The 13,412-nt window shown below is 37.7% G+C and overlaps 1 protein-coding gene across 2 annotated transcripts in view; it reads left to right on the forward strand.

Moving 5' to 3' along the window:
* Nucleotides 1-13,412, forward strand: part of PDE4B (phosphodiesterase 4B) — a 391,091-nt gene that overhangs the window by 56,535 nt on the left and 321,144 nt on the right. Inside the window, exon 1 of one of the 2 annotated variants that reach the window (XM_087820500.1) lies at nt 252-487. The exons of the other annotated variant lie outside the window; for it this stretch is intronic. Within the exon in view, the coding sequence (XP_087676626.1) occupies nt 252-487 (236 nt within the window). Of the gene's footprint in view, nt 1-251; nt 488-13,412 lie in introns of those variants that run through there. 2 annotated transcript variants of the gene reach the window in all.

The raw sequence follows: 13,412 nt of genomic DNA on the forward strand, positions 1-13,412 counted from the left end.
CGAGCCTCACCCGCGACGAGGCTGCTGACAGGCAGCGCCCTGGCGCAGCTTCAGGGGCGCAGCCGGGCCGGTGAAGCCGGGTGACAGCCGCCTGCCGCTCCCCGCCCCCGGGTTCCCACGCCCAGCCCGGCCTCCGCAGCCAGCCTGGAAAGAGTTTGCGGGCTCGCCGGCCCCCGGCCCTGCGCCGAGCCCCTGCTATGCTGGAGGCTCCGTTCCGGGAGGTGGACGCTGGCGCTCCCTTCGCCTGAGACATGACAGCGAAAGACTCCTCCAGGCAACTTGCTGCTTCGGAACCTGAGGTTTGCATCAAGACTTTCAAGGAGCAAATGCACCTCGAACTTGAGCTCCCGAGGCTGCCGGGAAACAGACCCACGTCTCCGAAGATTTCCCCGCGCAGCTCGCCCAGGAACTCGCCCTGCTTTTTCAGAAAGTTGCTGGTGAATAAGAGCATCCGGCAGCGGCGTCGCTTCACGGTGGCCCACACCTGGTAAGGCGCGACCTGGGACTGCCGCGGGCCTTTGCCTTGGCGACGGGGATTTAGAAACGCAGGAAACAGGGATGCAGAGCACGGGCGTGGAATGCGTGGGGACGGGGCCGCTGGGGCGTACGTAGGGCACCGGGTTCAGTTAGGGTGCTACTCGCTGTTTCCAAATAAAACCAGCCTCCAACTGTGGAGACTCTTTTGAAATTACTGCTTATAAAAATGCCTAGCTAATACCAGGGGAACTGAGACCTGGAGGAGTTAAACAAAAATACTCAGTTTCTGTTTAATCTCTGTTGAGGTGCTGGGTGACTTTTCTGTGTGCTTTGTTGGTGGGTGTTGATGATATTTTGAATAGTGTATTTTTGGTACAAGGTAAGTGTTTTAATCTTAGTTCTAATTTATTTCGGAAGACACTGTCTAAAGTCAAACTTAATTTATTGCATGGCTACGTTTGTAGTGTATAAACTAGTGGGTTTTTGCTTTATTGACTTTATCAGTATATTAACTAAGGAAAGGGAAAACTAAGTTCCCCCTTCTGAAATTACATAATTAATTTTATTTATGATTAATATTGCTATTGTCTTTAAGATCCTCTTGTAAATAAAACATATAAATACTTAAATATATAAATGATAATAAATAAATCTCCAGTTTACTTGGAAATGCCAAGTAAATAAATTCAAGAGCACCTCTGTAAAAACTGCGCTGAACCTGCCACCTTTAGTGTATGTGTTATAGTCAGTAGGTTAGCTCCCTTAAACTTGCAAAATGATGACATGTAAGAAAAAGCACAATAGAAACCGAACTTTAGTTATAAAAGCTTTGCTGTTTCAGATTTCTTTAAAAGGAAATGTTTTCTTTCAGTTGAAGCTACCCTTCAAAATTGGGTATCTGTATCCCAATAGTTTTTATTTAAGAGGAACCATAGCAATGAAGGGAGCTAGGACCTCTTAAACGAAATTCTAACACAGTGATTTTGTGATTGCATACTAGATTGCCAACCAACGTTATAAACTGAGAATATTTAGTTTTGAAAATTATTATTTACTTGGATTCTGCTTTCTATTTCTCTGAAATGTCTGTCTGCCTAATCTAGTGCACAGTGCACTGGCAAATTCAAGTTACCCTTAGAAATATGTAGCCTGCCTTTGATGGACACCGCATGTTTAGCCAACACATACTTTACCTAGCTAAAAATGATATGGTGGTTTTTGTTTTCTGACAATGGACTGTTGTTCATGTCATTGCTTTATTGGAGACCTTTGTGGTCATTCTTGGATGAATTCAATCTTATTATTTAATTATAATCTCAGACTTGTAAAATGCACATGATGAGTTTTTCAAAATCTGCCAATGATAGCATTTTTATGAAGAGATTTATATCTAAGTATGTACTGATTTAAAAAGATCCTCTCTCTAATGGTTTACCCCACCCTTGAACGCATGTGTATTTTCATATAATTTGCTAAGTAGTATAACTGAGTAGGAGAAGGTATGTAGGTGTGTTGTTAATTAGTTCTCATTAGGGAAACAAGGATGGGACACATACCATTAATTAATAAACTCATATTTTTTACTACTTGGGCTAATGTTAAACCATTATTTTGATCAGAAGGACCTTTAATTTTAGTAAGTTAATTTTCAGGTAATGGTAAATCTTCATGAAACCTTGGTAATATTTTCTTTACTATAGAGTTCCTGAATATAATAATTTCACCTTTATTTTACTCAGAATACATTTTTGATGTGCTAGGAACATAGAGCTATAAATATTGTATTTTTTTCTTTCCAAAAAAATCCAAATTTTAAAATGATTAAAGAGCCAGTTTTACTTATGCACTGTACAAATTTTCTTACAGCAAGTTACAAAAGGAATAATTAAACAATATCTGAGGTAACAACACAAAGTGATCTTCTAGTTAAGTTAAAACAAAAACTGCCAAAAAATAAAGCACATGACTTTGGTATAATGTAATATAATAAAGGTTTAAATAATACATTAATTGTCATACATACTTTATAACTTTAGTTATGACCATTATTTATTTTCACCTTTTTTCTTCTCCCAATTCAGATACCCCCCTTCTTATGTTTCGTAGTAAAACTATCACAGTTTGTCTTCAGCTCCTGGTTATGTTTATATTTGTGTTTATTTCTATTGTTTTATGTGAATATATGTTTAATATTTTTCAAATTTATTTTCATGAAACATTCAATGAAAATTTTTTTAGAAAGTACACACATATCATATATTTGAATGGTTTTCTCACTAATCTTAAAAATTATGTGCTTTTTTCCCCCCAGCATCATATGGAAAAGTTACATGAGGAAATAAGATCATAAGTACTTTATTTTTGCCTCATTGTCATGATGAAATGTAACCATCCTTTCATGATCAACGATTGGTATTTTCCAAACCATGCATTTAAGTTAGAAATTCCAAGATATGCACTTAGAAGTCTCTAAAAACATGTTATTACTTTACGGTAGACAGTAGGCTTCTTTTAAGAAGATTGGATTGTTTTGATTCCAGCATTGAAATTAAAGTAATTTTCATGATGAAGCTAAACAATTCAGAGGATACAGTTTATTTCTAAACCCTCTGAACAATTTTTTTTAATCTTTAGTTATTTGTAGATTTCATATTTTGGTCAGATGAACATGCAGTTCTGGTTTTGAAAACCTAAGTTGTGAAGTGTGAGCCAATGGCAGAAGATGTAAAAAACACTTATGAAATATCCACTCTGAGATTATTTAGAAAATATCTGGGGGAAAAAGTAGATAGTCAATGAACTGTCACTAATCAGAATATTTACACAATCCTAAATCTGGAAGGAATTTGGGTGATTATCTCATTGCTTCCTTTACCCTTGGGCAGGACCACAATTTCTCCATCTTTGACATATGGAAATCTGCCCTATCTTTAAGAATTTGGAGAAAATTGTTCTATACCCTCACTTAGTACACATTCTCCCTACTTCAAAGTCCAGGTACTGGAAAATTTTTCTTCATGATCAACTTATATATAAGATATAATATTTATAATCTGTATTTTGGTCTTAATGGATATTAAGACTTAGAAGAACCTGCATGGATCTGAAGATCATTATTAACTGGTCTCAAGGTTTTCTTTTTTTATTCACTCAACTTATAGAATTGAGCACTTTTGTAAGCAAGAAAAAAAATTCCCATTCAACCCACATGGCCAACACCAGCTATATTTTAAGTTCTTTACTAGAATGTTCACATATGTTATTTCATTAAAGTTTCATTTGACTATAGGAATATGCTGCTAAATTCATGTTCTTTTCAATACTACATGTTGCAGATATAAAACATATTCTGAACTGCTTTAGCTCCTTCCAACTATTTTTATTTCATTAATCATTGTTTTGACCTTGAACCATCACCATAAATTTCCAAATTCTTCTTTGAATTCTCAAACCCAGAAGTGGACATTACACTTATTGTTAGATGGTATGGGAAAATATAAATAAAAAAACATGTCAGACTTTGCAAAGTGTCAGTGGAATGTTCAGCATTGCTAAATGGGCGGTAGAGAGATTAATGCCAGAGTTCTTAGCTCACCCTATTATTTATCCCCAACACCAAATCGAGGGTGAAAACTTCTGAGGCATAATGTAATCCGACCTGGATTATGTGACTTGTTTTTTCTTGACTGGCACTTGCCACACAGTGTCCAGCTTTTTCCACCTTGTTTCATTTGCCGATGGTCCACCCTCCTTCATCAGCTCTCCTCCATCATCAGCAGCCTGATGCTGTCTGAAGAAAGCGATTGGTGACTGTCTTGAATACATTCTGGGCCCATCACACATCTCTTCCCTACACTCTCCTCTGAGGAGCAAATGTATTTGTGGGTGAGCACCACCCCCTATCTGTCTGTCCATGCTTGCACATGGGAATATGCTTGCACAGGGAACAATATTTTTTCAGTTAGGGTATTAGAAAAAATACTTGTGTTTTTCTTCCTTTCCCCTTATAGTTATACCATATCTTTGAAATCTTTCTTCATTTTAACAAAGGTTCACGAAATGTGAACTTCTGTGCCTAATATGTGAATGCAAAAGTATTAAAATATATAGTTTATAGTCTAAAAGGACTTATACTTGATGAGACAAAGCTGGCTACTGGAGAAGAGTAAAAAGAAAACAGTGAATTTAGTACATGCTTGACCTTTCTCTAAACTTGAGGCACATTTATTGTTTTATGTAATGTAGTCCTGGTTTGTCAGCTAAATCTACTAAATCGGTGCCTTATATTCTTCAATTTCCTTGAATTATTTCCTAGCAACATTGGAAAATTTTGAGAGATATTTGTGTCTTTACACATTTATTGATTAAACATTTGATTGAACAAAACATTTATTGAGATTCTACTATGCTGTAGACCTTATTTTGGATTTGGGAGTTACAAAATGAGAAAGAGAGAGTACTTGTCTTTAAAGAAGTATATAGTACTTGGAAAACGAATTTATGCATTAATGATTAACCAATGGTGTGTAAATAATGATATTGACGAATGATGATTGACTTGTCATTAGGGCACCAAAGAAATGAATCCTGCTAGAAAGTAGTCAATGTGTTAGGGAGGTTTCCACAAGAGATGTGACTTGTGTCAGGTCTTTAAGAATGAATAGGAGATTTCCAGGAAGAGAGGTGGGAAGGGCATTTTCTTTTTTTGTCCAAGGCAACAATAATAAGGAAATTCCATTGACAAATGACAGTAATAATAGCTCACATTTATTCAGCACTTCCAATGTGTCTGATGTTGTTTTAAATATATTTACTTACTTAGTCTCATTAAAAGCCCATGAGTATAATTATCTTCCTTTTGTAGGAAAAAAGAGTGAAGCACAAGGAGGATATGTAATTTGCTAAGGTTACACGGCCATTAGGCTGAGCTGGGATTTGACTTAGGGCATGGGGGAGAGTGAGCAGAGTTCACTGGAGTCACCGCCAAGACCCAAGGTGGCAAAGATAAGTAAGACTGTGCCTGTAGACTGGAGCCATCCTTCAGGGATTCCAGTGATGAACAAGACTCAGGGATTTACTCCATCACCAGTGGGAGGCCACTGCAAGGTTGTGAGAATGGAGTTGCTATAAATAGCTCTCCCTTTGGAAAGATACTTTGCAGGCGTTGTGAGAGTGTAGTGGTGGACTGGGGATTAGAAGCAGAGGGAAAAGGGGGGATGTGCATTTGAGAGAGAATTACTTCTAATTATTTTGTAAATCCCATTACATCAAAAACTCTGCTTATGCCATTCTTTATGACTTAACGAATTACTGTTTGTGGAAACTGGGAGGCAAGCATGCAGATTTGATATCCCTTGGGTTTATCACCTGCAATGTGATGTTATGGATGGCACTAGCTGACGCACTGTCCCCAAATGCATCAGTTAGAGCAAAGGTGCTTGGAAAGATGGGTGCATCTGGGGTAAACCCCAGTGCTCAGTCCTAGCTTAACAGAGGTGCTTTGCGTTGTGTTTTATGTATAATCCTAGTGGGTTTTTTTACAGACATTATCTTAGTCCACAGTCTGAACCGAATGCCAGTGGAAGCCTGTGCCTCAGCGCCTGAGTCTATTGCTTTAATCAGAGCAAGCATTTTCTCAGTAATGCAAGTCTATAAATGGTGTTTCCCTGGCCTCTGAGTGTTTGCAAATCTTCAATATATTGGATTTTAAAATGCTTACTGTAAAAGGGCTTTGTAAGTAATGATGAAAACCCCAAGACACATGCTGGAAGGTGGCCCAGCAACCAAACCTACTATCCAACTGCTAATGTCTAAGCCCCTTTTTCGAAATCCCATTTGCTTTCTTTTCCCAGTCCTTCCTCTTTTGTTGTCTCCCCGTTTTTTCCTTACGTGTTCGGAGTGCTTCCTTCCTTAACATTATCGTGAGGACACCAGCAATATTATGCTCGAGGCATTTAAATGATTCTCAGAAAAGAATCTGATAGGCTTACCGTAGTTTACACGGCCCTACCTCACCTGGCCTCAGGCCCCTGGGACCTCATCTCTCATTCTCCAGCCATGGGAATCTCCCTTCTGTTCTTCGCAAGCCTCGCAGGCTTCCACGCGTGGCCTCTGCACTGGTGTTTCTTCTGCCTGGAAGCCGTGGCCATGCTCACCCCTTACCCCCATCCAGGCTTCTACTCACATTCCCCACGCTGGAGAGGGCTCCTCTCACTCCTCTATCTCAAAACGCACCCTTCACTTCCTAGCCCCTGATTCTGCTTTCTATTTTTTGTTGGCACTTATTATTACCTGAAAATACATCATCTGAAGACATATTTATCTGTTACACTGTTTTTACCTTCTATTGTTTGCCAATCCTACTAAATTGCCCGAGAGCAAGGATTTTGTCTCGTTTACCAAATCCCTGGCACCTACAGGAAAATCTAGTGCTAATAAATATTTGTTGAAAAAAATAAAAGAATGGCTATGGTTTCTGTTTCCTGCTCCTTATTTTTAGAGCACTTTTCCTTCAGACCTATGTGAAGGAGAAAAAGAGGAAGCCTAGGCAATACTTATTTTATTATTTTACTTGATTTATCTCATAATAGTTGTGTTCCCTTTCTGCCAGTAAGGCTACTCTAACTTGATTCCTATTTTGTGTTCTAGGGTATTACAGATACAGGTTTAATTACAATATCTTACTAGAGGCAAAGTGTTTTACATGGTAGTCTATTTAATTAAGCCACTGTGCATGAATCATACTACCTAGCCTGTAGTGCCATAAACATTTGTCTGTAGCATAGTACAATCATCTATTTTAATTATTCCTCATGCATCAAACAGTACAGTTGGTGCCACAGCTCAGAAAAGTTCTACATATCTCTTACTAACTGTCCTAGTGGAAGTGTTGCACACAGGAATCTGTTTGTAATTTGGCCTTTAAAATATTTTCATATTATGTATTACATTGTTTATCTATATTTTTTCACTGATGCAACATTTAAAATAAGAAATATGAGCTTTTTATAGGATTTCCTGGGTAGCTTGGAAGTAAGAGCTTTTGACCTGCAGTGTGAGGAAATTGTGAGTTAACAATCCTTGTACTCTAGAAAAGCCATCACCGGGAGTAAAAATTTTCACTTGGTTCTGTCTCATTTTATTCTGAACTGAGAGGTTGAGACCTCTGTCACTCCTAGTAATTGTTTGACATAGGTATGTTTGTGTACTTTAGGTTGAAAAAAAATGTGTTGACCTTCTCAGATTGCTTCTTGCTAGAATGCAGGCGTTTTCTCATTGAGGGAGAGTGAGAATGACAGCTTCCCTAGCCCCTTCCTGCAAGACACCACCTGCCACCCGGCCTGCTTCCCTGCAGGCTCGGCCCCTCCTCTTCCAGCCTGCACCCCTCACAACTCAGGCTGACTGCAGAGGACGCAGATCAGAAAGAAAGGGGTATCGGCAGTGTGGCTTCAAGGAAAAATGCTTCCAAACTGTATTTTCTGGAAATTAGTGTTCTAGGAATCATTTGGGGGGACTCTTTGAGAAATAGGATGGTGACCATCTTTTTCCTGGTCCCTGATCAAACGAAGCAACGATGGAAAACTATAGGACCGGAGAGCTCTGGAAGCGCCTCACGCAGATTCCCTAATCTCCAAGTACTTGAAAACCACCAGTTGGAGAGAGAAATGACTGGGGAGAGAGAAAAAAAGATTCTGTGCAGCTGTGCTTGATGAAGTCATAGAAATTTCCAGACAATTTATAAGATTAAAATTATGTGCATCTAAGATGTCCAGGAGGGTAGAGGGTGGAAGTATCTGTGGATCAAGGAGAAATCACTGGTAGTGCAAATGTAAAATTTCAAAGTGTTGAAAGGATAGTACAGCAAACACCCTCTACCTAGATTTACTAATTATTAACGTTTTTCCACATTTACTCTATCTCTGTAACTCTCTTCATGTATAAAATCGTATGTATGTTTTCTTTAGTTTGAAGAGAGCACATTTTGATGGAGAGCAGTGGTTTTAGGGATCAAAAGGAAACTCATACACTTTTAAAATATGGAATTACTTCCATTCCATTAGCATATGCTCATACCATAATTTCAGAGTGTAATTCTTAATAGTGTACTAACATACTGACAAATTAGGAATACATTTGTAGCCCTATTTTAAAAAATAAACTATTGAAATATAGTGGAGGGTTAGAGGTATCTATAATAGTTTGTCACTTTTCCTGGTGATTAATTATTGGTTTGAGGTACTTGAAACAGTTTCTAAGAGGATGGATGTCTGTAGAATTCAAATTTTTCTACCCCAAGAAGAGAAGTTATTTTTGTCTAAGCCTATAAAAAATGTATCATTAGTGTGGAACATTATATAATGTCTTAACATACTACACATGGGGCCCTATTATTGTATTATTTTGAATTTATCTTGAATTTTATTTTTCAGTGTTAATCTTTGTTTGATGCTACATTATCTGGAGTCAAGAAAGGTAGATTAGGTTTCAGCATTTTCTCTTGATTTGCTACTGAAATTTTAAATCAATTGACTGTTGTGCCTCAATTCCTTAATTTGCAAAATGGAGAAAATAGCCTTATATTTAAACATTTTTAAATGTTAATTTAAATTAAAAACGTATCTGTCTATCTAACTTACTATCTCCTAAGATTATGTATTAGAGCACTTAGTACATACTTCTTACATTATAGGTCATGTAACAGATGCTACTGTTTAATTTTATTTCTTAATATCTAAACATATACAAACATTCACATTATTGTAAGTCTTGACAAGTAAAGCAGAAGTTGTGTTTTATTATTTGGAAAGCATCGCTGGGTATGGAATGTGCCAGTTTGAAAGAGTCAAAGTGCATGTGAGTTTACAACAAATAATTTTATAATATCCACTGTGTGATCACTTGATATACTAAAGAAACAAAAAATCATTCATTTATTATCATGTGATAATCATATTTTAATGAACCTAATTAAATTATATTGAAACACATATCAGAAGATCCAGTGTGAATAGATTACATCCCCAATAAGAAACTTTATAGCTTTGTTTGACTGCTATCACCAATATATTTTAAAACACCATGTGTTACCATCCACTGTGTGAAAGAGATAAGAAGAGAGCCACTTTGAAGTAATTCCATCCACTTGCACCAATAAGCTTGAAAGTAAAAAGGAAAAAAATCATAAAAATGCCTTGTCTATTTCAGGAGCCCACATATAAAAACTCAATATAAGATTAAGGGAACAAATGCCTTGGGAAAATTCCAGTGTCATCAAAAACTCATTTATCTCAAAATGTGTCCTTGCCACCCTTCCTTTTCCTCCACAAATTAATAAGCTCAGACTATTTGTTATAGCACAGAGCTTCTGAGAGTGCTTTTGTGGCTTAATTTGGCCATAGTTACCTCAGAGTTTATTCAGGAAAACTCTCTCAGCATTAGGACTATTTAGGCCTCCTGAAGAGGCCTTGAAGAAGACAGGACAAAGAAACTGAGGGACCCAAGTCTCTCTTGCTGGTGTCTGAACTGCCCAAGACTTCCTTCTGAGATTTTACCATTAAAATCCATATGCAAATTTCAACTTCCTGGGGGTAACAGCTCTAGCCTTGGTCCTTAGGTCTGAGCTTACCCAGAAAACAGTTGTGTCTCCAACATGCTATATTTATCAAAACAACTCAGCTCTTAGTGGCAAAATGGCACCAGAATGCTAGTGGTGATTGAACCTGGGTTCAGCAACCTAGGAGTTTGAGTTCTGGCTAAGAAAGAATTCAGGGTCAAGACTCAAATACAAGCAAAGTTTTATTTAGAAAGTCACAGAGGTAGAAGAAGTGAGCTGTGGAGGAAGTGAGCCAGCTAGGCTGTGTCGGCTCAGGAAACAAGTTACAAAGGCAAAAGAAGGGCCCCTGGAGCTTAGGAGAAAGAAAGCAAGGAGACACACCTAAAGGAATAAGGCATTGTTGGCTTGAGAGAGAGAAAGAGAGAGAGAGGAAGAGAGCGAGTTTTGTCTTCCATCTTGAAGGTTTTTATGCTCTCTCTAAAGGCAGAGATCTTAGGGGAGGTCCAAGGGGAAGATTCATCAACTTTTCCGGGTGTGTCCTTTCATGGTTGTAGTCTCCACTGATTGGCCTGTGCCAGGGCAGGGAGTCATTAGTCATGGCCCTGATGTTAACCCTGGTGTTGCCCTGCCTGGCCTTACTGCTTTTCTGGGCCTGGAGCTGAAACACAACTGAGGTCTAGATGTTATCTCCAGTTTGACCAAAACTCTCTGTGGTCAGCAGAGACTCTGCTTCCAAGATCATTTGATGCAGGTCAGAGCCTCATTGTCCTGAGGCCTTAGGGAGTGGGTGTGGGAGTCATATGAGGTTATTCTCCTACCCTTTGTTCCTCCTCTATATGCCAGAGGAAGAACAGTCAGGGGAGGGTCTAAACTGCATGACCAGCAATATGCTAGGGGAGGAAAGGTCACCCTGGGGGCGAGGTCCTTGTTTTACCAGTTTTGCCCATTGCTAGGTACCTGGGGCTCTTTGTCCTAGTGATGTTCCTGGCCTATTGTTCCTACTCTGCTCATGCCTGTCTCACTGTCTACTACACAGGGACTTTAGGAGGCTGGGTGGCCCTGTGCAGGGAGCACAGCATTTGAATCCCAACTCCACTAGGTTATGGAAAAACCATTTAGCCTATCTTAGTTTCTTTTCCTGTATCTTTAAAATTAGGAAAATACTACCTGTATCTCATTAGGCCATTATGAAGATTAAATGGAGTAATGTGTGTATAGTGCTTAGCACAATCTCTGGATAATGGCAGGTAAGGAGCAGACATTAGTTCACTAATGTATCCAGAGCTAATGATTTCATATAAAAATTTATAATATATATCATAATATAAATTACTTATTTTATATGACATGGTTTAATTAAATAAGTTTTGATTGAGCAATTGTGCATATTAAATTTATTCTTTTTAGACCACTTAGAGATTACTTAGTATCACAGGATAGTACTTTATCTTAAAACCCATATTACGTGTTTTTACCACAGTAAAATAAAATTTAAAAAGAAAAGGAAATCACTGTGTGTTATGGGGTTTAATCACCCTTATTCTTCATAGAGACAACTGCAGAATACTTTGGCTAGAAAATGATCTTTATTCTTTAACATTCTAGTTATCTTCTTAAATTTCAATCTTGTCTCCATTAGTGAAACTAGATGCCAATGAAACACTATTTCTTTAAGTTAATTTAAATAAATTTCTAACACATTTTTCAACTGATGTTTGTTTATTTATTTATTTATTTATTTATTTATTTATTTATTGTTGATACTATTACAGATGTCCTCCATTTGAAGAGATTAGCCAAAAATGATGTTCTCTTCAAAGTACCAGAATATTACTGAAGTTGTTTTCCCTCGTCATTAGAATCTAACCTCTTAGTGGTTTGTTTATATGAGAAAGTTTATTCTTGAGAGGCAATGGGAAAGGAGCTCAATCTGGAGTCAAAGAGTCTAGACATGCACCCCGGTGGCACCACTTACAAACTGTTTTTGTTGTTATATTTTGGGGGGAGGGCAGAGGTAGTCATTTAACCTTTTGGGAAACTCAACTTCCTCATTAGTAAAGTAGAGATAAAACAATTATTTCCCTATTCATACATAATATTTATAAAATTAATTAGAATTGTTAAAAAACACAACGAGAGAATTGGAACCTATTTGCTGTAAGAAGAATACATTTATAGGACCAAAGTAATGACCAACTAATACCGCTGAATACAAAGCAAAGTGATTGATCTAAATGGTGCAAGCTATTTGGCCTTTATGGAAGGAACTGCCTGTTAATAAACATCATTAAATATCACAAACATTTTATTTTATGAAAAAGGGAGGATTTTCTGCTGTATAGGACCATGCAAGTGAGACACTGTCTGGAGACAGAGGCTACACTCAATGAGACCTTGGATCTTATCTACCCCCACGGGTCTTGACATCACTTTTATGCTTCCTGCAGAAAGATAATGGAAAGCTCATATAACCAATATTCAGCGCAGCGAAAGTTGTGTTTAACCTTTATTCAGATGACTTTACAGCACTTAAATCAAATTGCTCTTTATTTCTTGGTTGTTCCCCAAAATATTTAAGGATGAAAACAGAAATAAAGGTTTTTGCTTTTCTTTTGACAAAGACTTCCTTCTCACATTATCATTGATCATGTTGATCTTGTCGCCTAGCAATCGAAAGGCAGTAAAAGGTTATGTCTTTAAGACAAGGGGTTGTGTTCGAATGAATTGATACTTCATTGAAAAGCAGGTATTCAGATAACTCAAAGCTTTGCAATGGTGCAAAGTATGGTAAAATAATTTGGACTTCACAAAAATCGTTCCAACTTTATGGTTTTATCTAAATTAATAAAAATAAGAATTTTTAGGAAACTACTTGGCAATTATGGATTAAATGAAGCAACTGCTTCATCTGAATAAAGCTTTGCAGTGTCTAATATGAGGGAGCTATCTCTATAAGCACAGCACTTGCTTGGGATTTAAGGGATTTGACTTTTAATGCAGCTGAATGCCATGTGCCCAGTGAGCCTATATGCATGCTGGTAGCTTTTTTGTCAAATGGATTAATAATTACCTGCTATACCATCTTTACCTTATACATTAGAGTATGAATATTGAATACCAGTGGTTATAGAGTGCTTTGGTTTTCTGCAAACTAACTTGGCAGGAACATTCAGAAGAAAAAAAGTCTTCTAGAAAGTTTTATGCATTTCAGATTTCAAAATGTGACTCAGCTTTAAAATGCATTAATGGCCTGGCTGGGCATGGCTCGGTGGTTGAGTGTCCACCTAGGATCCAGGTGATCAGGGTTTGATTCCCGGTCAGGGCACATGCCCGGGTTGCGGGCTGTAGCCGATCAATGACTCTCTCATCATTGATGTTTCTA

This window comes from Miniopterus natalensis, chromosome 9 (assembly GCF_054644295.1).
Source record: "Miniopterus natalensis isolate mMinNat1 chromosome 9, mMinNat1.hap1, whole genome shotgun sequence".
NCBI classification, from domain to species: Eukaryota; Metazoa; Chordata; class Mammalia; order Chiroptera; family Miniopteridae; genus Miniopterus; species Miniopterus natalensis.